At 44.0% G+C, this 22,198-nt stretch overlaps 4 protein-coding genes and 1 non-coding gene across 8 annotated transcripts; 2 read left to right on the top strand and 3 right to left on the bottom strand.

Annotated features, from left to right (window-relative positions):
- Positions 1 to 1,621: 1,621 nt before the first annotated feature.
- Positions 1,622 to 4,023, bottom strand: LOC133889584 (probable metal-nicotianamine transporter YSL17). Its single transcript, XM_062330053.1, has 4 exons — positions 3,669 to 4,023; positions 3,282 to 3,540; positions 3,043 to 3,177; positions 1,622 to 2,958 (listed from the first exon to the last, which is right to left on the bottom strand). Exons 1-4 carry the CDS (start codon positions 4,021 to 4,023, stop codon positions 1,659 to 1,661), a joined length of 2,049 nt encoding a protein of 682 aa, XP_062186037.1. The 3' UTR covers positions 1,622 to 1,658.
- Positions 4,024 to 4,824: 801 nt separating this feature from the next.
- Positions 4,825 to 6,447, top strand: LOC133888827 (embryonic protein DC-8-like). Its single transcript, XM_062329199.1, has 2 exons — positions 4,825 to 5,169; positions 5,268 to 6,447. Exons 1-2 carry the CDS (start codon positions 4,990 to 4,992, stop codon positions 5,988 to 5,990), a joined length of 903 nt encoding a protein of 300 aa, XP_062185183.1. The 5' UTR covers positions 4,825 to 4,989; the 3' UTR covers positions 5,991 to 6,447.
- A 673-nt stretch (positions 6,448 to 7,120) lies between these two features.
- On the bottom strand, positions 7,121 to 12,423 carry LOC133888254 (probable potassium transporter 15). 4 transcript variants are annotated; one of them, XM_062328420.1, is made up of 10 exons: positions 11,970 to 12,415; positions 10,779 to 11,007; positions 10,433 to 10,681; positions 10,191 to 10,241; positions 9,840 to 10,100; positions 9,546 to 9,598; positions 9,259 to 9,373; positions 8,850 to 9,104; positions 8,198 to 8,720; positions 7,121 to 8,067 (listed from the first exon to the last, which is right to left on the bottom strand). In XM_062328420.1, the coding sequence occupies exons 1-10, from the start codon at positions 12,246 to 12,248 to the stop codon at positions 7,551 to 7,553; spliced, it is 2,532 nt and encodes an 843-aa protein (XP_062184404.1). In that variant the 5' UTR covers positions 12,249 to 12,415; the 3' UTR covers positions 7,121 to 7,550. The 4 variants fall into 4 exon arrangements, with proteins under 4 accessions (XP_062184404.1, XP_062184405.1, XP_062184406.1 ...); XM_062328421.1 differs by having other exon boundaries at positions 10,779 to 10,990; positions 11,970 to 12,092; XM_062328422.1 differs by lacking the exon at positions 11,970 to 12,415 and having other exon boundaries at positions 10,768 to 10,924.
- A 2,098-nt stretch (positions 12,424 to 14,521) lies between these two features.
- Positions 14,522 to 18,433, top strand: LOC133888706 (oxygen-dependent coproporphyrinogen-III oxidase, chloroplastic-like). The gene is made up of 8 exons (XM_062329047.1): positions 14,522 to 15,238; positions 16,001 to 16,076; positions 16,409 to 16,503; positions 17,063 to 17,146; positions 17,431 to 17,518; positions 17,643 to 17,767; positions 17,851 to 17,949; positions 18,173 to 18,433. Exons 1-8 carry the CDS (start codon positions 14,702 to 14,704, stop codon positions 18,239 to 18,241), a joined length of 1,173 nt encoding a protein of 390 aa, XP_062185031.1. The 5' UTR covers positions 14,522 to 14,701; the 3' UTR covers positions 18,242 to 18,433.
- A 2,756-nt stretch (positions 18,434 to 21,189) lies between these two features.
- Positions 21,190 to 21,262, bottom strand: TRNAA-CGC (transfer RNA alanine (anticodon CGC)). Its single transcript has one exon. It is a non-coding gene; the product is annotated as a tRNA-Ala (tRNA).
- Positions 21,263 to 22,198: the final 936 nt, after the last annotated feature.

Consider the following 22,198-nt stretch of genomic DNA (forward strand, 5'->3'; position numbering starts at 1 on the left):
TTGTTTTAAAAAACCACATATCTATGTCCCTATCACCTATTAGAGCAACAACAATAACAAAATAAAAAATAGTACGTTTCAATGCTTTTAAAATTTAAAATACTATTAAATTAGTCATAAAAATCTAAATTTAGTTACGTAGAGTATATTACGATTCAATTTTAAAAAATTCAGAAAAAAATAATATGTACCATAAGAAGCAAATATGTTAAATTTTATTTTTTTTTACTTTTCAGGTTTACTTTTTAAAACTTGCCGTCTATTAACCTTCCAACGGGCGGTATTACATTTTTTATTTAAGAAATATAAAAATAAAAAAATCTCATATGACGAGCGGAATAAGTTTTTGTTCCCTGCAGATGATGGGCTGGGCCGCCAGCCCTCCGTTTGTGAACTAAAGGCCCGTGTGGATTGTGGGCAATAGCCCTCCGTTTGTGAAGTAAAGGCCCGTGTGGATTGTGGGCAAATCTTGAGGCCCACTTTCGATCCCAGACTCTCCTGATTGATGCTACTTGTGGCCCATTTAACTAGATGTCACTTATGCCCTTTTTCGAAAAAAAAATAGATGTCACTTATGAATTATGATTATGCGGTTCTGCTTTAAGCACGGACAATTCTGTACACGACTTTATGACTTTTAAAATATTGTCCCAGATAGTATTCTTTGCACTATAAACATACGGGAAAATTTTATCCAGAAAATAAAATGTTGGGGGAATAGATTAGCCCCTAGGGAGTCGAGTAAATTCACGGGGTAGGCTACTACATAAAAATATGGTTACAACACCCACGACAGTGTATCAAGATGCAAATGACTGTAGTACCCTTGTATCATGTGGCCGGGCCCTGTATCATGTTAATTAACATCCAGGGGCACGAGTGGAATTAACCACCTTCCCTCGTATATGACAGGAGCCATTGACCAATGGAGCAAAGGGGTAGATCCTTCCATTCATTCAAAATCACACACTCTACCCTCTCCAACCTCCTCCCTTCCTCTCTCGAAAGGCATTGCTACACATACAACTAGGTACATACCCTGTGGGTACTATAGCCACGCGGTTTATCTAGTTGGACAGCTAGGTCGTAAGACCTAGTTGTATGCATAGCTTTCCTATCTCTCAAACTCTCCTGTGGAGAAAGGGGTGTCCAAACTCATGCATACGTTGTTACTGATAACTGTATATATGATTCATATTAGAATCAATTCAAGATATATCAATTTAAAATTGTAAAAAATAGCATAACAAAAAAAATATTTACAGATATACTTTTGAGAAATCTGATAGTGAATGTATGGAAGATAAATATTTAATATTTAGGTATAGAAAATAAATAATATAAAATTAAATGTATTTTTTAAAATGTATAGAAGATAAATATTTGACATCTATGTATAAAAGGTAAATAATGAGGGATTAAATGTATTTTTAGAAGGAGAAACGAGGTGTAAATTTACACGGTGACTTTTTAATCAACTCAGAAGTATGGTAGAGATCGATCGTATCTGTCATATATTGTACATTTTATAGGAATATATATTTACAAATGACATAAAACAAAAGAGATTTTTTTAAAAATCACGAAAGGAGAAGGTTCACAAGTGTGATCAAGTGCCATTTATTCTTAGTGGTTGACAAGAACATGAATACCCAATACTATGACGTGGGTAATGTTGCCAGGAAAGCGTCGAGGCGCACGTTCACATCTCGCGACAAGAACTTGATGCAGATCGGCGCCCGCGCCTTGAACAGCGTGAGCACGGACAACAGCAGCGACCCGAACCCGTCCCCGCAGATCAGCCCGGCGGCCATCGCCGGCGACAGTACACGCATGGCGTCGCCGTCGAATCTCCTCCACAGGTACATCACCGTGCTCCCCGTGCACATGCCTACGGCCATCTTGGGAGACACGAAGAACGCCACGGCCACGGCGATGGTGCTCGGGACGTACCGCCCGACGCGCCATCGCCTCCGCGAGGACACCTCCCGGAGCACGCTGAGGGCCAGCGCCAGGGCGAAGAAGGTCTTGCAGAGCAGCAAGCTGTGCCTGGGCAGCCCGTCATGGCCGACGCCGAGCATGGCGATGCCGCGGTACACCTTGGCGTACGGGACGGCGCCGGCGCCGTCGTTGTACACCTTGTAGAAGGCCCAGAAGACGACCGGGTTGATCACGCAGCCAAGCGCCGTCCCGGCGACCTGGCTGATGAGCACGGTGTGCGGCGAGGTGAGGGTGAGGTAGCCCGTCCTGAAGTCCTGCATGAGGTCGGTCGCGGTAGCGATGGCGGACACGACGACGCCGCAGGCGACGAGCCCGGCGACCACGCCGCCGTTCTCGAGCCCCACCCACGAGCCGAAGACGAGCATGGCGATCTTGCCGTACGTGGTCGCGACGTTCATGTCCGTGATGCCCGTGCCGTACGCGTTGCAGAAGGCGAACACCGGCGCGACGACGTACGCGAACGCGACGTGGTGGTGCCTCAGCTGGGGGTAGAGCTGCGGTATGACAACGATGGAGACCACTGACAGGGCCACGTAGCCAGCGACAGCGGCCGGGTCGAACACCCGGTCACGGAGGAACACCTGCGCCCGCCGCCGGTCGTCGAAGCTGCGCGGCGCCGGCCGGTCGTCCACGCCGACGCATAGGAACGGCTGCGCGGCCTGTCGCTGGGTATGCCGCCGCCTGTGCATTACGCACACTGTCCGGAGCAGGATGCAGAGCAGGTGGAAGAGGCCGTCGGCGAGGACCATGGATATCCCGATGAACACTCGATAGGCGTTGATTCCGCTGAGGCTGTCGTCGTCGAGGTCCCGCGGGTACCAGCTCCCCTCCTTCGTCTCGATGTACGGCCACATGATCCCCCATGAGACCAGAGACCCGACGAGGACCGAGATGGTGATCTTGTACGGGCTGAGCATCCCGACGCCGATGTTGGTCATCGAGAAGTCAAAGTAGAACCTGAAAGGTTGTTTCTTTGGAGATTTAGTAAGAACAATGCGGTGTTCGATCTCAGAGAATCACCTCATGGATTAGCTTACACACCCGCGTCGATATGCGGCGAGGCCAAACGTGGGGAACGCCTGGAAACCGCAGTCTGCGCCGGCGGCGAAGAACCACTGGAAGAGTGACCACGCGATGGTTCCGCCGAAGGTTTTGAACAGGACAGACACTTGCTTACTGCAGCAAGAGAGGGAGGAATTTGTAAGGAATATTGCCAATCAGGTCAAGAGGAACATGTGGTTTGATTTACAGCTCACTCGATCAAAATAATTTATACGTACCTTGCTTGTTTGGCGCCCTGAGGCGTGTGGATGGTGTTGATGAGGTGCGCCGTGGCCATTCCGCTCGGGAACGTGAGGTGGTGCCTGATGATGAGACTGTTCCTGAAGGGCATGATGGCGAACAGGCCGGCGAAGCTGGTGAGGAAGAGGAACGCGACCAGCCGGCCGACGTTCGGCTCCTCGACGTTCCGGCCGCCGCTCCCTGCGCCGCCCTCGGCCGCGTTTCTGCTCATCGCCAGGATGTGCGACCCGAACCCACCTGCACATTCGCATCCCTCGGGTCAGCAATCGGTTAGGCGAAATCAAAGACAGGGAAAACCATAGCATGTCTTGCAAATGATCAGCTCGATGCTCCCATATATGCACGAGTATTGCGCAGGCACGCACCGCTGTAGGCGATGCTGGAGCAGGCGACGACGAAGGTCATGATGACGGTGTTCTCCTGGCGGGTGAAGGGGAGCTGCGCCGCCTCGCAGCCATCGAACAGGCGCACCCACGCGCGAGAGAGGAAGAAGCCCAGGAGCCCCGCGGGGATGGTGAGCGACGGCAGGAACCCGGACGTCAGGCTCAGCTTCACGCCCACGACGCTGAGCGTGGTGCCCAGGACGACGCTCACGGCCGCCGACCGCGCCGTTATCGTCTCCGACCGCGACGGCACCGGCTCCCCCTCGAACACCCGCTCCATCGACGGGCCGGCCTCCTCCTCCCGCACCTCCTGGTCGTCGTAGGCCGGCGGCTCCATTGCGGCGAAAGCTCCCTGCTTTCTTCTTGTCTCGAGAGCTCGCCAAACTTTGCCGCGTTCTTCTGCCGGCCTGGTTGCTTGTTGAAGTTCGATGGCGGGAAGGGGGTTTTATGTGGGTCGGAGAATGGAAGGAGCAGAGTTTGATTTGTTTGCAGTTTGGCAGCGCGTGCTGTTGTGCGAGGTTGCAGGGGGCGATCGACCGTTTGGTGGTTAGTTACCGCTGTGATGCTAAAGATAGTCATTTGTGTGTGTTGTTACCTCAGTATTGCGATTAATTTAGCTTGACGCAGTATCACCGGTTCGATCTTGAGCAACGAGGTAACCTGGCGGTTACCGGCCCTGACCGGTAAAAAGTTCCGTTCCGAGAAGCTTCAAATACAAAGTTAGAAATTTGAAATTGAAATCCCGGCCAGAATTGGTCCCTTCAAAGTGGGCCTTCAAAAAAGAATTTATCATTTGTTGGTAGGCAAGCACGGATGAACAGAATTTAGAAAATGTAGCATGCACCTCGATAAGATACGCCCTCCACGGAAAAATTTAAAATTTGATAAAATTCGACCAATTTCTATTGAATTTCTCTGAATTATTGTACGGTTACCGCGGTTACCCGTCAGGACCTGTAACCGTCTGCAACCAAAACCCTGACGCCCTCCAGAACTGTCGGACAGATCGCAACGCGAGCTTGAACGGCTTGACTCCGCGTGATTGCTCTCCGGCCGGGGAGCCCGGGGCAGCAACACACACCAGAGAGCCGCATGCGACGTGCCGCCTTCTCGAGCCTGCACCGCAACGTGTCTCTGGACGTGTCACCTCCCTCCTCCTCTCCGCGCCACCACCTCAAAACGAGACTCTTCCGTGGTGCAAGCTCACAAAAAGCCCACGAAGCCAATCCATAATCGCTAGCTCACTGATCCGAGACTTCCTCAGCTCAACGATCCCGCCGCCGGTTGGTCGTCGACGTCGTCTATGTCCAGGCTGATGGCTGCCACGCTGCTTGGGGGGGCGCGCGTCGCCGGCGCCGCCAAGCTCACGGGCACCACTCTCGTTATGCAGGTTCTTCCCAGGCCGTCGTACTTCCTTCCTCCCCGCCCGCAGCCGGCGAGCTGGAGCCGCCTCTGCTTGCAGACTGCCCCAAGATCGTCTCAGGTGCGTACAGTCGTCAACACTAGTCGTCTGTGATTTTGTCTGAGATCGATGCTGACATGCGCGATGTGTGGTATCTGTATCTCCTTGCTCTGCTCTAGGCGTACAACAACGCACCGGAGGAACGGAGGGACATCGGGGGCAAGTACAAGGACGCGGCGGAGGAGGCGAAGGATGCCACCGGCGACGCCAAGGAGCACGTGAAAGTGATGGCGGCGGAGGAGAAGGACAGGGCCCAGGAGAAGGGAGGCCGCATGGAGAACCAGGAGTCGGACATGGCGGAGAGAGCCAAGCACGAGACCAAGGGCATGGCGGAGGGCGCCGCGGAGAAGGCGTCCCGGATGACGGACAAGCCGGAGCACGAGACGAAGGACGCGGCGCGGGAGGCCGCGAACAAGGCGGCGCACGTGAAGGACCGGGCGAAGGAGATGGGGCACGAGGCCGCCGACAGGGCGCAGGAGACCGCGAAGGCGGCGAAGGACAGGACTGGCGAGGATGCGGAGCGGGCCGTGGACAGGGCGGGCGAGGCCAAGGACAGGGCCGTGGAGGGTACCAAGTCCGCCGGCGAGAAGGTGGTGGAGATGACCAAGGAGGGCGCGAGCAAGGTGGCCGAGACGGCGCAGGCGATCGGGGAGAAGGCGAAGCAGGCGGCGCAGGGCACCTGGGACGCCGCCAAGGAGACGGCGCAGAACGTCAAGGACAGCGTCGTCCCCGACGCGGAAGACGTCGACGCCGCCATGGAGGAGAGGGACAGGATCGCGCGGGAGATGGAGCAGGAGCGGAACAAGAGGCAGGCCAGGGAGAAGGGCGCAGGCTTGCCTTAGACAAGACGAAGTGGCTGCACGCTAGCCTCCTCCTGAGCTGAATTTCACCTTTGAGCCGAATTTTACTTCACTGGTTGAATAATGTTGGCGAACGTGATGTGCCAATGTCGTTCTGTTGGATCGACACGTCGAGCCTCCGATGTATACACACTAGCATCGGATTTGTAATCTTTTTAGCTTTTATAAGCATGGATCGCATCGGATTTGTAATCTTTTTAGCTTTTATAAGCATGGATCTGAGCATCTTGAACTTGCAGATGTCCGAACGTATCTTGTTGCATGGCAAGTGGAATCAAGAGCTCAATCCACACACACCTCCCTTGTTACAAACTGTCTGCTGCGCTGCATAACGATGTGATCTCTTTCTATTCAATTTCTGCTGGAGATATCTCTGGACCGGGGACACGAAGACACCTCACCCTCGGGAACTTGAAACTCGGGAACTCGAAGACCCCGGAAGGAAGTCTGCCGGAAGACACCGGGACCCGCACCTATTGAATAAAACCAAATACGGGTAACAATCAAGAGATGATCATGACACTGTATTTGTTACTGAACTATTTTACCCATTTGTCAAGCCTCGGTCAATCTCATTGACCGGAGGGTGTATTTCTTACTGAACTATTTTACCCTTGGTCAACCTCATCAATTGGAAGAAGTTGTGCATAGCCATGTTCATGGTTTATATATACCCACGGAGACCCAAGGGGCTTACCGACTGGACGTAGGGTGTCTGTCGAATCTAAACTAGTATAAATCTCATATCTTACTTCAATCTTTGGACGTGAGGCCCGTAAAACGGCCAACGCCCTCGCTTATGTTTACGTGTCTCCACCGAGTCTCAATCACGTGAACACACCTACCCATTTGTATACAACACCAATTTCCCTCACCCAATATCCACACCAAGAACTATTGGTGTGGTATACTTTAGCCCTAAATGCACCACTTATATCCTGCATGAAGGGAAAACGAGGCCCAGGAAATTGCACTGCTAACAGGAACAGAAACTGCGTACTTGTTCCTCGAAAAATAAAATGGAAGTTCCTCGAAAAAAAGAAAACTGATGCAACACGGAAGGAATCACAATGTCAAACGAAAACCGAACTCCACAAGTCCCAATCGGCACATTGACAAAGAAACAGCAAGTGGATGATAAAGTAAGAACACTGCTCCACGGGCAAAAACATACTTACAAGTGATCATTTTTGGCTAGTACCTTGCAACTACAAAGATCTTGTCTAACAAAATCAAGGAGCACATGACAAAAGAATATCTGCTTCACAGAGGAAAACACAGGTTAATACATCATTATGTGATGTGCCTGTTCACTCTATCAGGTACATATTGATATAACCACCCTTTTCACATTGTACAAAATCTACAGGAAAGATTCCTACAAATGAAGCCGTCATCTTCTGAATAAATCCAAGAGTGCAAGTATCGTCTTTTGCCGTTTGCCGTTTGCCCCTATTATTCTTTTCTGGTTAGCGTGGTCTCCATTAGACAGGCATGACAGCATGAACAAAAAACCAGTGCCAAAACAGGTAACTTTCGCATTCAGACATAAGAGGTCAAGCGCACTTGCAGCATATTCGACTGTGGGATGCTCATGGACATGACCGCCCTGCGGCAGTTGTTCCTCAAGAATGCGAAGAAATAGTTTATCACCAACTTCTTGAAGAACCAGGAGTCCTTCCTGGCTTTGACGATGGGGTTGTCGATGAGATAGACGGCTCCAGATTGCTTGGCCTGCTTGATGAATGCCAGCTCCAGTTCAAGGTTCTGTGAGTAGTCCACTGCCAGATCTTGTTCAGGCGTCGAGCAACTGGCTTCAGGAATAACTTCTGTTGAAGGCGCATAGTCTGCCAGGAGAGGGACGTCAAGCGTGTAGAGGCTACCATTTGGTGCTGTGATAAACTTTACAGGGGTCGGAGGCTCTTCATCAGAGTCGATATCATCTTCACTTTGTAGGGATAGCTCTACTGCCTCCCGTTGTATGTATTTTTCGAGGCCTTCTACCAGGAGCCGCTCGAATACGCTATTGTGTTCCTGCTTCTTGTCTTTGTACCCATATCTGTGTGCAACAAAAGTTGTTGTCATGAGAAGCTTTGCAGTTGATTCCTTATGCTGGAGCTGAAAAACTCCTTAAGCAGTTCATAAATGATTGCGCTGCAATTAGCAGCAATCTATAAATGTAAGCATACCTGGCTATACAGCGGAACATGTGATAGCCCCTTGAGCATACACGTTGGAAAAGAAACCTTTCACTTTGGGGAACCACAGGCACTGGCACATTCCTGATACACACAAACACGATAATCGAGTGTATTGCAGGTAGGGAGGTCAGAAAATGACCAAAAATTGCAGGAACGCCTTTCACTATATCACTGCAGACCAAGCCTAGTCCAGGAGCTCTGATAGTACCAAGGTTGGGCCCCAATTTTCTCATCAAATCCTTTGAAAGCTTCTGTTTGACTTCACTGTCATACTTGAGTTTACTCCCGTAATTCCAGATGAACATAATCATGAGGAGAACAGAAGCAAAAATCAACAACGCCCAACCTCCATCTCCAACACTACTCAGAGCTGACAAGAAGAAAATCAGCTCCAAGAAGAGGAATACGGTAACAAATGACATTACCTTAACAATATTGGTCTCCCATATTAGAAGCATTATGATTGTAACGTAAATCGTGGCCATTATCATCACCCCAAGCTCAGCTATGGCTGTTCAAAGATGCAACCATTTAAGAGTATGCAGAACACTGAGCAGCTAAAAGATATTGAATAAACAGATAGGTTAACATATCGTCATTAAAAATAAATCTAATGGATTATTGTTATATTGTTTGTTACCATATGCATTGCCAACGTCGTATATGCTTCTGAACAACACAATAAAACTCAAGCAGGAAACCAGTAGAAACCAGTTTACAACCGGAATGTATATCTTAGCCATAAATTTCCGAGATGTATGAACAATTTTCAGCCGAGGAAAGCAGCCAAGTGCTATAGACTGCTTTAGGCACTGGAATATAGCAGTTGTCATTGTCCTACTGGCAATTAGTGCAGCCAAATTGGCTAATAAGAAAACAGGCCAGAAAGCTCCACCTGAAAAGAGAAGACAGCGTAAGAGTACATAATTCCCCTAGAATACATGATATGCCAAATGAAAGAAGAGAAACAATTTGTATAATCACCACATATTTACATAACTTAAAGAAAATGACAGTGCAAGCTAAATGTTCAATAACATCCAACTTACTTGGAATAGATGAAAAGAAGATCTGCTCATATGAATTTTGGTTTGCAATAAGAAAAGCAGCCTGTCCTAGATATGCCAAGACAAGGCAAGGAAGAACAAGAAGCACAAACATAGACTGCAAAGGGAAATAAGACAATGAAACGGATTTAAATATGATCCAGAACAGTGGCTACATTGAGTGCATCTGAAGGACAGAGTTGTTTACAAGAAATATTAGCTGCATATATAAAACAGGGTCTATAAAAGGAGCAAATGAAGACAAGGCTTCATAGGTTCACAGATAATACCTGAACATATTTAACAGGAAAGTAGCAAAGATTTGAAAAGATTGCCTCAGATCCTGCAATATAGTTTGGACAAGCTTAACTGAATTTCTTAAAGTGAGGAAAAACAAACTAATTTTTTATTCTGAATAATGCACAACATACAGTGGAGAATCAAATTTCATTTTCATAAACTATGATAATAAGAATAATAAGAAAATTAAAAGAAAAAAATTGGGTGCTCCTATTAAAAAAAGAAGATTGCAAACGAAAACAAAATGATAGCTGATTATAAGTCATCTGGCTACGATCGATTACCTGTTGCACATAAAAGACACCCACCAAGGGACAGCCAAGCCTGAAAGGGATTCCTCCCAAAATAATAAATAATGTAGAGAGGATTAAAGGCCTTAAAAGCTGCCGGGCCATACAGACTGAGATTGTATATGCCAATTCCTCCAAGACAGCAAAACCATATAAGTAACAAAGGGCCAATTGCAAACCCTACTTTGCTAGTGGCATACCTCTGTACACTATACAACATTACAAGAAGTGCAACTGAAATCATCACAACAATATCTGCAGCGGAATTAGAAGGTCAGTAAGCAATACTTATGAAAAGAAATAGCTAACTTTGGTGGTATTGGTTACAAGAATTAAAAAAAACACCTTGCGAGGCATTTGGTACCCCAACTTTCAAGCCACTGACAGCAGACAACACTGCATTCAAGGACAAATAATTAATTTTAATGAATAAAAAGCTCCTTAGAAGAGGAATAAGTTTCAATTATGTAGAAAAAGAAAATCACAAAATATACATTGGATGGAAGGTGTTTTCATTGTGATGGGATCCACCAACAAATTGTTTGAAATTAAACTTATAATCTGAAAAACATGAAAAAGAAATAAACCTGACATTGCTGGTGTGATAACTCCATTTGATATGAACATGGAAGTCCCGAACAGCACTAATCCTAAAAGCAACTTCTTCAACAACAATGAAGATTCAAGTTTCTCTTTTACTTTTATAGATCTCTCAAGCTCTGGTGTTGGAAGCTTGAGTCGGAAACTTGGCATCCACTTCTCAGACTGTACTTGGTTTGGAATGAGACCCACTTTCGCATTTCTACAAATCGAAGAATACAAGGCAAATATACCACCTGCAGCATCATAGGAACACTGGAAGATGTAAGCCTCTGACACACTTGTGTACAGTAAGCTTGACCTGATTAACTCAATTCACAACCTCGCATATACCTTCACCATCATCATTGGCCCAAAGGACAACCAAGACATACTTCACTAATGGCATCAAAATCAGAGTATACAGAACTAGTGAGAGCGCTCCAAGAACATCATCCTCTCCGAGAATAGGGTACTTGTTAAACATGACGTCAAATGTATACAATGGGCCTATTCCAATATGTCCAAACACAACAGCAAGAGTCTGAAGAGCAAGAAACATCGTCCTGCCAAAATCAAACTCCTGCACATGTAAATGAAATAACTAAACCATATGAAAGATAACGAGTGAAAAATGATCAATAATGACAGTCATTCTTCATCAAAGCACTGAAGATATATTAGGATTGAAACACACCTAATCTCCATAAGGGTCGGAAAAGAATGTCCCATCTATCTTATGTCCACAAAGAATATTATGTTTGTGACATTTTCCAGATCTAGGGGTTAATTTTTGATATTCAAGCTCTTTTCATGATAAATCTTCAAAAAATGGTTGCTCAGGTAAAGGTGTTAAATATAATGGTTGGTGTTTTTTAATGAAACAATAATGGTTGGTTTTAATTGTACAATACCCACCTGGAGAGTTATTGAACATTTACAGAACCTGCCTACAATTTTAGTTATAGTAGTTGCCCGTATTTACTGTTACTTCTGTATATTTAACTTCCCCCACACTAATCGTACTCAACTTTGTCAGAACTAATGTTGTCTCTAGCAAGACTAGTTGCAGTCCCGTGATTCAGTCCCATGTAAACGTTGTGTCTTCTAGTGCAGGTCGCGGAAGCAAATTAATGTTTGTGTTGCAGAGGTTGTAGGAAATCCAATAGTACATGTGGGTCGCGTGAAATTGAGATTCCAGATAACTAACTTGTGACTACCCGTTGTGAACAATGAAAAATAATTCACAAATAAATAATTGCCTCCCATTTTCATTTATTACCAAATCCGTATCAGCCTCTACACTACATTTGATCTTAGCCAAAAGGCCAGCATACATAGTTTCTTGGATTAGATTTCGCACTACCACGTGATTAACTACATACCCAGAAATCCTTATTCTCCAACTAAACAAATCAGCAACCAATCCTACCATTTTCCCGCCATTCTACGGCACAGCAAATCCATCTCGATCACGCAACAAAAACAACACCTGTGGAACCCCTCGCCCCAAATGTAAAAACGGAACCACACTTGACCCCTCACCTCGGAGTTCTCGAGCTGCTGCGCGACGGAGACCTCGTTGCCCTCGACGTCGAACCAGTTCACGGACCGCACGGTCCGGATCAGCCGCTGCTTCTCCTCCTCCTCCTCCTCCGATTCGAAGCTCCCGCCCCTGCCCACGACCCCGACGGCCGCGGCGCCCCTGGACCCGGCCCCGCCGCCGTCGTCGTCGTCCTCCTCCTCCTCCGTGGACACCCACCGCCACTCCATCGACGGCGCCTTCCGCATGCTGCCGGCCGCCGACGACTCCGCCGAAGCCATTCCGGGGTAGGGTTACGGCCGGGTGGGGGGTCTCGATCGGATCGAGAGGACAGGAACATAAAGATTGGTATAATTTTTTTTGGTTTCCTGGTTGCGTGTGGCGGGGTGGGGTGGTGGAGGAGAGAAAACCGGGAGCCGGAGGGGGCAGACGAATGACGATGGCGACTGGAGCGGGCGGTTTTGTTCGCGGGGAAAGGGGAGCGAGGGAGCGCTGCTGAGGTGGCAACAAAGTGTTACACCTGTATAATCTTCGGAAAGCTTCTGAGATGATGACCAACTCATTGATAAGATAGGGCTATGCTATATTTCAACCTCATGAAATTTCCAATTTTTTATGTGATCAACATTGTCTATTCAATCTAAGATCTGATGCACTCGATTGTTTTTTCTACTTCAGCCAAACCATCGTGCCCTCTTTCTCGTCAATCGCACCACCTCACTCGCTCATCCTTTCTCTCCTGACACCAAAATACGCACCTAACATCCGTCACCGCATCCCATCACAGCCAGATCGGGATCCTCTACAGTGGAGGAGCCACTGCAGAGGATCAACACTGATGTGCATTAGGGGATGTTTACAGCCGTCGAATCAAAATCTAGCGATCCAGATGAAAATGCTACAGTACTAATGAACAGTAGAAATCGACGCTACAGTGGACGGAAATACTGGTGCTCCAGTATTTTACTACAGTAACCGCAATTAATTAATGCACGTACTGTAGCAACAGACACATTACACTGTTTTAACAGTAACTCTCTGCAATAATCACGATTATAGCAGAGGATCCAGGTCCATCACAGCCACCTGTGATACCGATTCTACTGTATAGCTCACCACCGATCCAACTATCGTCTTAGCATTCCTCTAACTTATCACTGGTGAACTCTGAAACCACCGAACAACCTTCCTAAACTCGACAGCGCGTTCAAACAGCCGGGCGTCTGAACTCTAGTAAGCATGGATAAGATAATAGGTTCGGCCTGTCGGATACTCGAATGGCAGGTCGTTGAAGCATAATCCGTGGTCGTGCAGTGCTGGAACCTGAAACCGTTTGCACGCACACGGAGATTAGCACTCGTAACCTCTGGGCTTCCACGGGTTGACCTTTTTTCTATCTGACTGCGTCTCTAGTTTCGATGAGTTGCGTTCATCGCCGTTCAGGGTGCGGTGCAAAGGTTCAGCACCGCCCGCTGTTTCATTTCGTTTGTTCAAAACCGGCGACTTGGTAAGCACGAGTGATTGGCTCGGTTTTTTTATTTCTTTTTCCTGGCAGCAACTTGCTGCTCGTACAGAGGTGTGGGGAGAACAATGTCTTCGTGTCATCACGAATTGACTGACATTTGGGTAGAATTTAGTATTCATTTACCCCTAAAAACTGATCTGACGAGATCAGTAGAACATGGACACAAGAAGTTCAGAACATGAATAGCAACAAGACTATAATTCATGATGCCCAATTTCAGATCAGCCCAAACAAAAAATGTATTCATATATAGCCAAGTCTTGCTAAGTATTCATATATAATTTCAGATCAGCCCAAACATGACTACTTTGTCAATCAAGCATCTCCATTGCGTTTATAAATTATTAGAGCATATATAATAGGTGCTTAGAGTACGTGTTTATAGGAAAAAATTGGCTTTTTTTCTTAACCGCGGTAGCACAGGTGTTTAGACGAAGGATAACATGTTTATTTAAGCACTGGTGCTTATATTACTAGCAATAAGATAGTTAATCATATTTAGTCAGATGTAGTCAAAATTTAAATATATATATATAGCTTTTTTTGTATTAAAAATTATTAGTGTAAGTGTTTAACCCCCTCTTTCTATAAACATCTAGCTATAAATAGCATCGCGTTCATATCATTAGGACGTGTACAAAATATGGTGACGTCAACTGTTTAGAAAAGAAGCCATTTAGAATTTTATCTGACGTTGAGAAAAGAGAAATAAGATAGAGAAAAATATTATCTATTAATTAACAGGCGGTCTAAAATATCATACAAACACTCTTATAGACAATGTTTACTCTATTATATAGATACAGTCTGTTATTTATAGTCTTAACATCTACGAGTCATTTAGATTACTTATAACCAACGCACACAATAACTTATATATTATATTATATATATTTAATATAAAATTATATTATAGATAACAGTCATATGCATGCCTTTGAAAGCCATTTTAACTGCTGCATGAGAATGAGGCAGCCGTTTCAGAAAAAATTGAAAATGCCTGGAGCCCAAAACATGATATGTTTCCTTATCCCTCCCACCACCTCATCACCCACCTCCTCCACTCCCCACTCCCCCTTCCCTCCATTTTGACTTCTCCCACCTCCAAAACCGCGGGCCGCATCCCGCGCCGCCCACCGGCGGCAGCCACCGCCTGCCACCTCTATATACATCACCGCCACCGCCCACGAACCCAACCACACCCCACCCATGGCTTCCTCTCTCCTCTCCACCCCGTCGCAAACCCTAGCCCCGGCGCCGGCCACCGCCCGCCTCCGCGGCGCGCCGCCGTCGCAGTTGGCATTCGCGCGCTGCTCCCTGCGCCGCGTCCGCGGGATCCGCGTGCGCACGTCCGTGGCAATCGAGAAGGAGACCCCGGAGAGCGAGCCCCCGCCGACGTTCCTGCGGGAGGACGGGCGCGGGGCGGGCTCCGGGTCGGTGCGGGAGCGGTTCGAGGCCATGATCCGCAGGGTGCAGGATGAGGTCTGCGCCGCGCTCGAGGAGGCCGACGGCAGCGGCGCGCGGTTCGTCGAGGACGTGTGGTCGCGCCCCGGCGGGGGAGGTGGCATCAGCCGGGTGCTCCAGGACGGGCACGTCTTCGAGAAGGCAGGCGTCAACGTGTCCATCGTGTACGGGGTCATGCCCCCCGACGCGTACCGCGCGGCCAAAGGGAAGCCTGGGAAGAACGGGGTGGCGGATGAGCAAAAACCTGGTCCCGTGCCCTTCTTTGCCGCGGGCATTAGCTCCGTAAGTGACTTTCCTGGTGCATTGGTGTGAAGAACCTAGATCTTGTTTGCGTTTCTAGGACGCAATTCCTCAGCTTTACACATTGCATTGCCATATAGAAAGGCTGGCATTTTTAGCATCAGTATGCATAGTACATTACAATTGTACGAGGATACGTGGAAACTTTTTGGTAGGTAATCAAATTTTGGTCCTTTTAGCTTCACAAGAGTGTTGGCACTGCAATAACATGAAAATTTTGATCTTTATTGTGTTCACAGTGCAAAACTTTTCATTTGCATACTGTTGGTAAGTGCATGCTTTAGTTAAAGGGTGATCATATTGTTCTTTGCTGCCACCACTAGCTTGAAAAGGGTTTTGACTTCAAATTTAGTTACATGATCTATCCTTTTATTTCTAGAAGCCTAGAACTTAAAAAGCGTATAGCTTTTCATTCACAAATTCAGTGAAGCAATTGAACAATGAACTTAGATGGTTGTGTTTACCCTCCCCATTGAAGTAAGACTATGAATAGATTGTCCACCCTCAGTTAGACAGTTACTTCTTTTCTACTCTATTTAGCATTTACCATCTACTCGCCCCCTTGGTCTTTACTGCTTATGTTGATCTGCTACTATTTAGAGTTACATAGACCATTTCTTTTGTTAAGCACTGTATACTTCCTTGATTCTTTTGCACAAGTCCAATTGGACTTATATAGTCATATTTGGGGTAGGAAGGGGTATTTCACGATTCCAGTGCTGACATATCGTTCTCTTTTTGCAGGTGCTTCATCCAAAGAACCCGTTTGCGCCGACATTGCATTTTAACTATCGTTATTTTGAGACTGATGCACCAAAAGGTATCTAATCCTCTACTCAAAATTTAGAAATATTATTTATTTAATTGATATCATGTGTTTTATGATGATATTATTGCTTTAACATGTATGTCTCCTCACATACAAAGGCTACTGTATAAGCAAAACTAAATTACATCTCACCTTAACAGATTATAAGCTTTAGAATAGATAAAACTCTCCAAACTTTCCAGCATCTGAGTTAGTTTAATAAAGAGTAACCCAAATACATGATCATCTATATAAGAATCAGTTTGATTTTTGTTAGCCACTTAAGGGTCATCCTTATTAGGAAATGTGGTTTTTAATACTAAGATTGTAATCTCCAACTGCAGATGCTCCTGGTTCACCGAGACAATGGTGGTTTGGGGGTGGTACTGATTTGACTCCTTCATATATCATTGAAGAGGATGTGAAACATTTTCATTCTGTATGTCAACCCTTCCTACATATTTCAAAGCCGTCATAGTCTCCTACTCTCCTAGGGGTTTTTTTTGTCATGCCTTGGACAATACTAGTCTGTGGTCTAGGTAGTACCGTTCTGGCCTAGCTCCTTAGTGGCCTGTTTTATTTGAACTAGATCCCAAAAGCTCTCAATGAAATACTCATCCAAAAATTGGAGTTACTATTTCTGATGATCCACCATTTCTATCCATGAACTAATCAAAGTTATTTGATCTCAAATACTGTGTTCTTTCCTCACAGAAAAGGGAGGTGGCTTCCAATCTAAAACTCGGGCAGTCTACCTCAGTACTAAGTACATAAACAATACAGAATGTCATAAGCAATTGCAGGCCTACATGTTAGTGTTTTTTTTATGGTCAAGGACCTTGTGTAATGTTAACCATGAAAAGAACTAGAATAGCAGAAAAAGTTAATGGTAACTAATGCTGATTGCTGATTGCTGATTGATAAGTACTCTTGTCAGTTAACGCTCTAGTTGCTACTTAATACGCATGGAAAGTCACATGTTTATTGTCATATTTCAGGTTCAAAAACAAGCATGTGATAAGTTTGATCCGAATTTTTACCCAAAATTCAAAAAATGGTGTGATGATTATTTCTATATCAAGGTATGTTCAATTTCTTGTTTTTTACAAACTAAAGGAAACAATTGTTTAATTTGGAACACATGATTTTAAAACAGTATGTGCTGACTTGGTTCAGACACCACCATTTTAGTCACAGAAAAAGAAAGAAAAAGAATCCTAACATTTTTTATTTGTCTTTTTGATGGCCACGATAAATTGGCATCCTGAATAAGATGGTAATCTTCTATGAGAGGGACTTTGAATGAAGCCGGCATTAAGTTTTTGGCACTCAGTGTTGAATGCTCAAGATTTGTCTCTCAATGCAGCACCGTAATGAGCGGCGTGGGCTTGGTGGAATATTTTTTGATGACCTTAATAATTATGATCAAGAAATGCTTCTTGGCTTTGCTACTGGTAAAACCCTTGTTAATATGATCAGACAAACTTAATTTTATTCAAGTAGCTTGGTACAGTCGTTTCTGAATATTTCATGCATGTAAGTTGTATTGACACCAAAGTTATTTTTGTTTCTGTACAGAATGTGCAGACTCTGTACTCCCTGCATACATACCAATCATAGAACGGCGGAAAGACACTCCATTCAATGAGGAGCACAAGGCATGGCAACAACTGCGGAGAGGTCGCTACGTTGAGTTCAATCTTGTAAGTGGTTTTAGGTGAAAACAGCCGGTGCTCTGCTACCTTTCTTCCGGCCTTTAATATATTCTTCTTTAATTCTTTTGAAGGTCTATGATCGTGGTACAACATTCGGCCTCAAGACTGGAGGAAGGATTGAGAGTATACTGGTGTCTCTTCCACTTACAGCACGGTGGCAGTATGATCATGTAAGCTTAAATATTGTTTTGTTCAGCTGACTCAATAAACATTGAAGTGTCTTAGTTTTTCCTCTTTAAAACGTTTGAAAGTTTCAAATTGATAATCCTTCCAAAAAGGGGGTCAGATTAAGAAAACATAATGCTGCATCTGTTGTTTTCTTAGTAAGGATCGTGTATTTGCTTTGCATTTTACTGACAACCTTGGGCAATTAACATGGCATTTCGTTTGCAGAAACCGGAAGAAGGGACTGAAGAATGGAAACTTCTAGACACGTGCATGAACCCAAAAGAATGGATATGATTGAGCCAGAGTTAGTTTGTTCTTCAGATCTTTTGTTAGTATTCCTCACTCTATGTAGCCTTAAGAGCTCCGATCATGTGTAGTTTTAATTTTGTATCTGTAGAATCGTGAATAAATATGATGTAATGCTGTAGCGGTTTGTATCTGCTGTTTTTTTCCAAGCGAATGAAAGATGGCCATTGTGTTGCCCTACTTTCCATGTTTTGAATTTAAGAGGGATAGTTAATTTTTTTAGTTTTTACCCGTCTCTTCGCCTAATAAAATGAGAAACATTCAGCAAATATATTTTATCGGGTGCTTCAGCATTGTGGCATTGTGCTGCATTTTCATCCTACTGTGAACCTTCAAGGGCCATTGGACCAAAACCAGCACTGACATCAGTAAATTGCTACATTGTGGCACCAACCGGGTGTGGTACATATGCAAAATTGCACATCCTCTCCCACTTCCTCTCACAGCCAACGGTTCAACATTTTTTTCTCCAAGAAGACACAATTCAAACTAGTACTAAACCCTAAAGAGCAATGAAACCTAAAGTTTCAGCGATCTAATGAAAGCAAATCTCGATCAACCCTTTTTTTTAAAACTCTGAGCCTGCTCAAACCTAGGCCGAAAAGGTCAAAAGGAAGAGACATGAGTAGCAAGTCGAACCGAAATGTACCTTAAGCTCGGATAGCAAGGTGACGTAGGAGTCGAGTTCGTCGCTCGTGCACGCGAAATGCGCTTGCGGGTCGCCTCCCCTTCAAGGTTTACGTTACCTACCGTTACCGAGCTCCAGCGGTAACCCAAAAAGCGCGATTACTACAGTAATCATTCGAATTTAAAAAAATCTGACAAATTATTTGAATAAATTTGAAATTTGAGAGAAAAATCGTGATTTTAACCGATCGGTAACCGGTCGAATTGGACCGGTTACCGAGCGATTTTCTTAATTTATCAAGCGATTTTTTCGAATTTTCTGTATTGTCGGTAACCGCTCGGTTTTCTCGATTTATCGAGCGATTTTCTCGATTTTCAGTGAAGTTCAATAAAAAACCTAAAAATTATCTCAATCTTGTAAAATCAATAACTAATTCATCTGAGCTTCAAATCAAGTGAAACAAATTTTGTCGGTTTCCTTGTAATATGATATACATGATAAAATTATTTATACTCATAAAAAAGTTTAAAGTTTTCTGTGAGAAAATGTATTTTTTTAAACCAAGTTAAATGCATAGTTTACTCTTTGCTAATCAAAAATCATGAAACTAATTTTTTTAGTCTTCTTATATGATCCTATATCTTTTAAAAATACATGAACTCATGAATTAGTTATTATAACATGCAGGATTGTGTAAATGTGTTGCAACTAGATTAATTTATAACTGACCTATCACACCTCAAAAATTAGTGAAATCACTTTTATTAGTTTATTTATACTATGATTTATGTATAAAAAATAATAGTAGACATGAAAAAATTAATTACAGTGCTATTTCTTAACATATTCACTTTATGCATGTGAACTTTGTAAAAATCATAGAGAAATTAATAAAACTCTAAATAAAGTGAAATCAATTTTAAAGATCCTCTTAAGATACGTTCTACATAAGAAAAATATGTATTTGCATGTTAATTTTTTTCTTAATATGAGTTAATAATTGAGTCGCACGTTTCAACTTTTTTCATTTTTTTTCAAACTTCCTCCCTATAGAATATGATGCAAACGACATTATTTTTGAATTTTTTTTACAGAATGTCTTATAATTGTGTCTAGCTTTTTTAGGATTTTTTTTTTGATTTTTTAAATTTTTTGAATTCAAATTCAGTTACTGTTCGGTTTCTGAAATCAAGCCGGACCAAGATAGCCGGTTATCGTGATTTTTGCTCGGTTACCGTCGAATTTTCGAACCCTGCTCTTGCCCCCCATTCTGTTTTCTTCCCTCTGCCACTGTTTCTTCCCTCTCTGGGGTCTTTCTTTCTTGCCGCGCAGGGGACAGTGCTATGCGATAGCTTTGGACCGTCGGGATACGGCGTGGTGAGGGTGGGAGGAGAGAAAGTATCTCAAGACAGTCAGGTTGCTGCTCGTCGCACAAATATAGGTCCATTTGGTTGCTCGTATCATTCAGCCTGGTTTATGTCTAGCGAGTCAAGTTTATTCGAGTTAGGTTATGTATGCAGTGTTATTTGTTTGGTTAGTTATATGTGCTTAATTTAGTTGAGAAGAGACTATATTTGGTTGTACACATAAGTATATACTTATATGAGATTTAAATAAAAAATAAGTGTTAATATGATGTTTATTTTACATAAATCCACTGTATAGTACTTAATTTATCACATTAAGCTTTAATCTAATTTGAAATATACTAAGATGAGGATATGTTTGGTTCATATACTAAACTTATCACTATTTATCATAATTTTTTGTCACACTCATTTAAAGTTAGTTGATCAAAATCTTTGTCACACTTTAGCACGTCTAAGGGAATTTTGCTACACTTTTTTGAGTTACTGACACACATGATCATAGCTGCAGAAATATAATCTTACTATAATTATAGCTACGAAACAAATAGATGTCTAAACTTATTAAACCTGACTAATTTTAAACATGACAAACCGTGACAAGTTTTAGCTACAAACCAAATATATATACTAATATTATCATTAACTGAGCACATGCTTCTAGAGAAACAATACACTTTCCTTCCGTAGAGCCAGACTGAAACAATATTTTTGCACTGGTGAGGTAAACCCAAATATCCATCCAAACAAACAAACATCAGGAACCTGCATCCTACCAGCCTGACCGAGCTTGGTACAGGTAACCAAACGTCCACTATGTTTTCAGAGTCAGAAAGCGATTTTGGCAACTAGATCGGGTGTCAGTGAGTAATAAAAATACGTTTTCTGCATAAAATTGTCAGTGATTATGACCAAGACTAATTAAAAAAACATAAAACAAGTGGAGGTGCGGGGAATCGAACCCCGTGCCTCTCGCATGCGAAGCGAGCGCTCTACCATATGAGCTACACCCCCTTAGGTGACAGAATTGTATTGTGACTTTCTATATTTAGTTATGTTAATAAAAGATTAGTGCACAAGCTACTTAGTATACAAGATAAACCTATATAAACTTTTATCTAAATGTACTGTAGATTTATCTAGTGTGTCTATTCTACTGAATGAAGAGATTTACAAACTATAGTCAATCCTAACAAACTAATCTAAAAAGGTAAATACGCAAAGATAAAATGTAAGTATGTAAATGTAGAAGCGTAAAGACGATAGAAAGAGTAAACTCGGTACAAAAGATTTTTATCTCGTGATATTGATAGTATGAATGTCACTCCTAATCACGTCAGAACTCCACCAAAGATATGCTCCTAATCAGCACCTGATCACGACTCTTAAGCCACCAGGCCAACAAGATAAGGTCTTAAGCCGGATGAGCTATCAAGTCACCAAGAAGGTCTCTCTTCTAACCTCTCTTCCGGCCTCTTATCGTCATGATCACTTCAGAGCTTGAGCTACCAAGGTAAAGGTCTTCGTATCCCTGTACATGTACCTTGCCGTCGCTCCACACCAAGTCAGGTGGTCAATAAGCTTGAGCAACTCTGACTCAAGATGACGGCGAGTCACCAAGACTATAAGACACCGATGTACCTTTTGGTACAAGCTAGGATCGCTCCTTGATTCCCTCTCAAAAATCGTAACACCTAGCTACAACTCTCTCTAGGCCTATAAGCACTTATCACTCTTTAATCTTGTACTTAATTATCTTAAATGATCACTTTAAGCATTTTTGTGGCTTAGATATCTTCTCAAATGTCCAAGGGCTCTCTTATACTGCAGGACACTTAGACTTCATCAAATGATAGAGTGGAGGGCTATTTATAGCATCAACCTCGCAGACTAGTCGTTGTTCCAACTGTCACATTTGTTGTACTCACCGGATGATTCGGCGTATGCAAC

The sequence above is a fragment of the Phragmites australis genome, chromosome 13, assembly GCF_958298935.1.
Source record: "Phragmites australis chromosome 13, lpPhrAust1.1, whole genome shotgun sequence".
NCBI lineage: Eukaryota > Viridiplantae > Streptophyta > Magnoliopsida > Poales > Poaceae > Phragmites > Phragmites australis.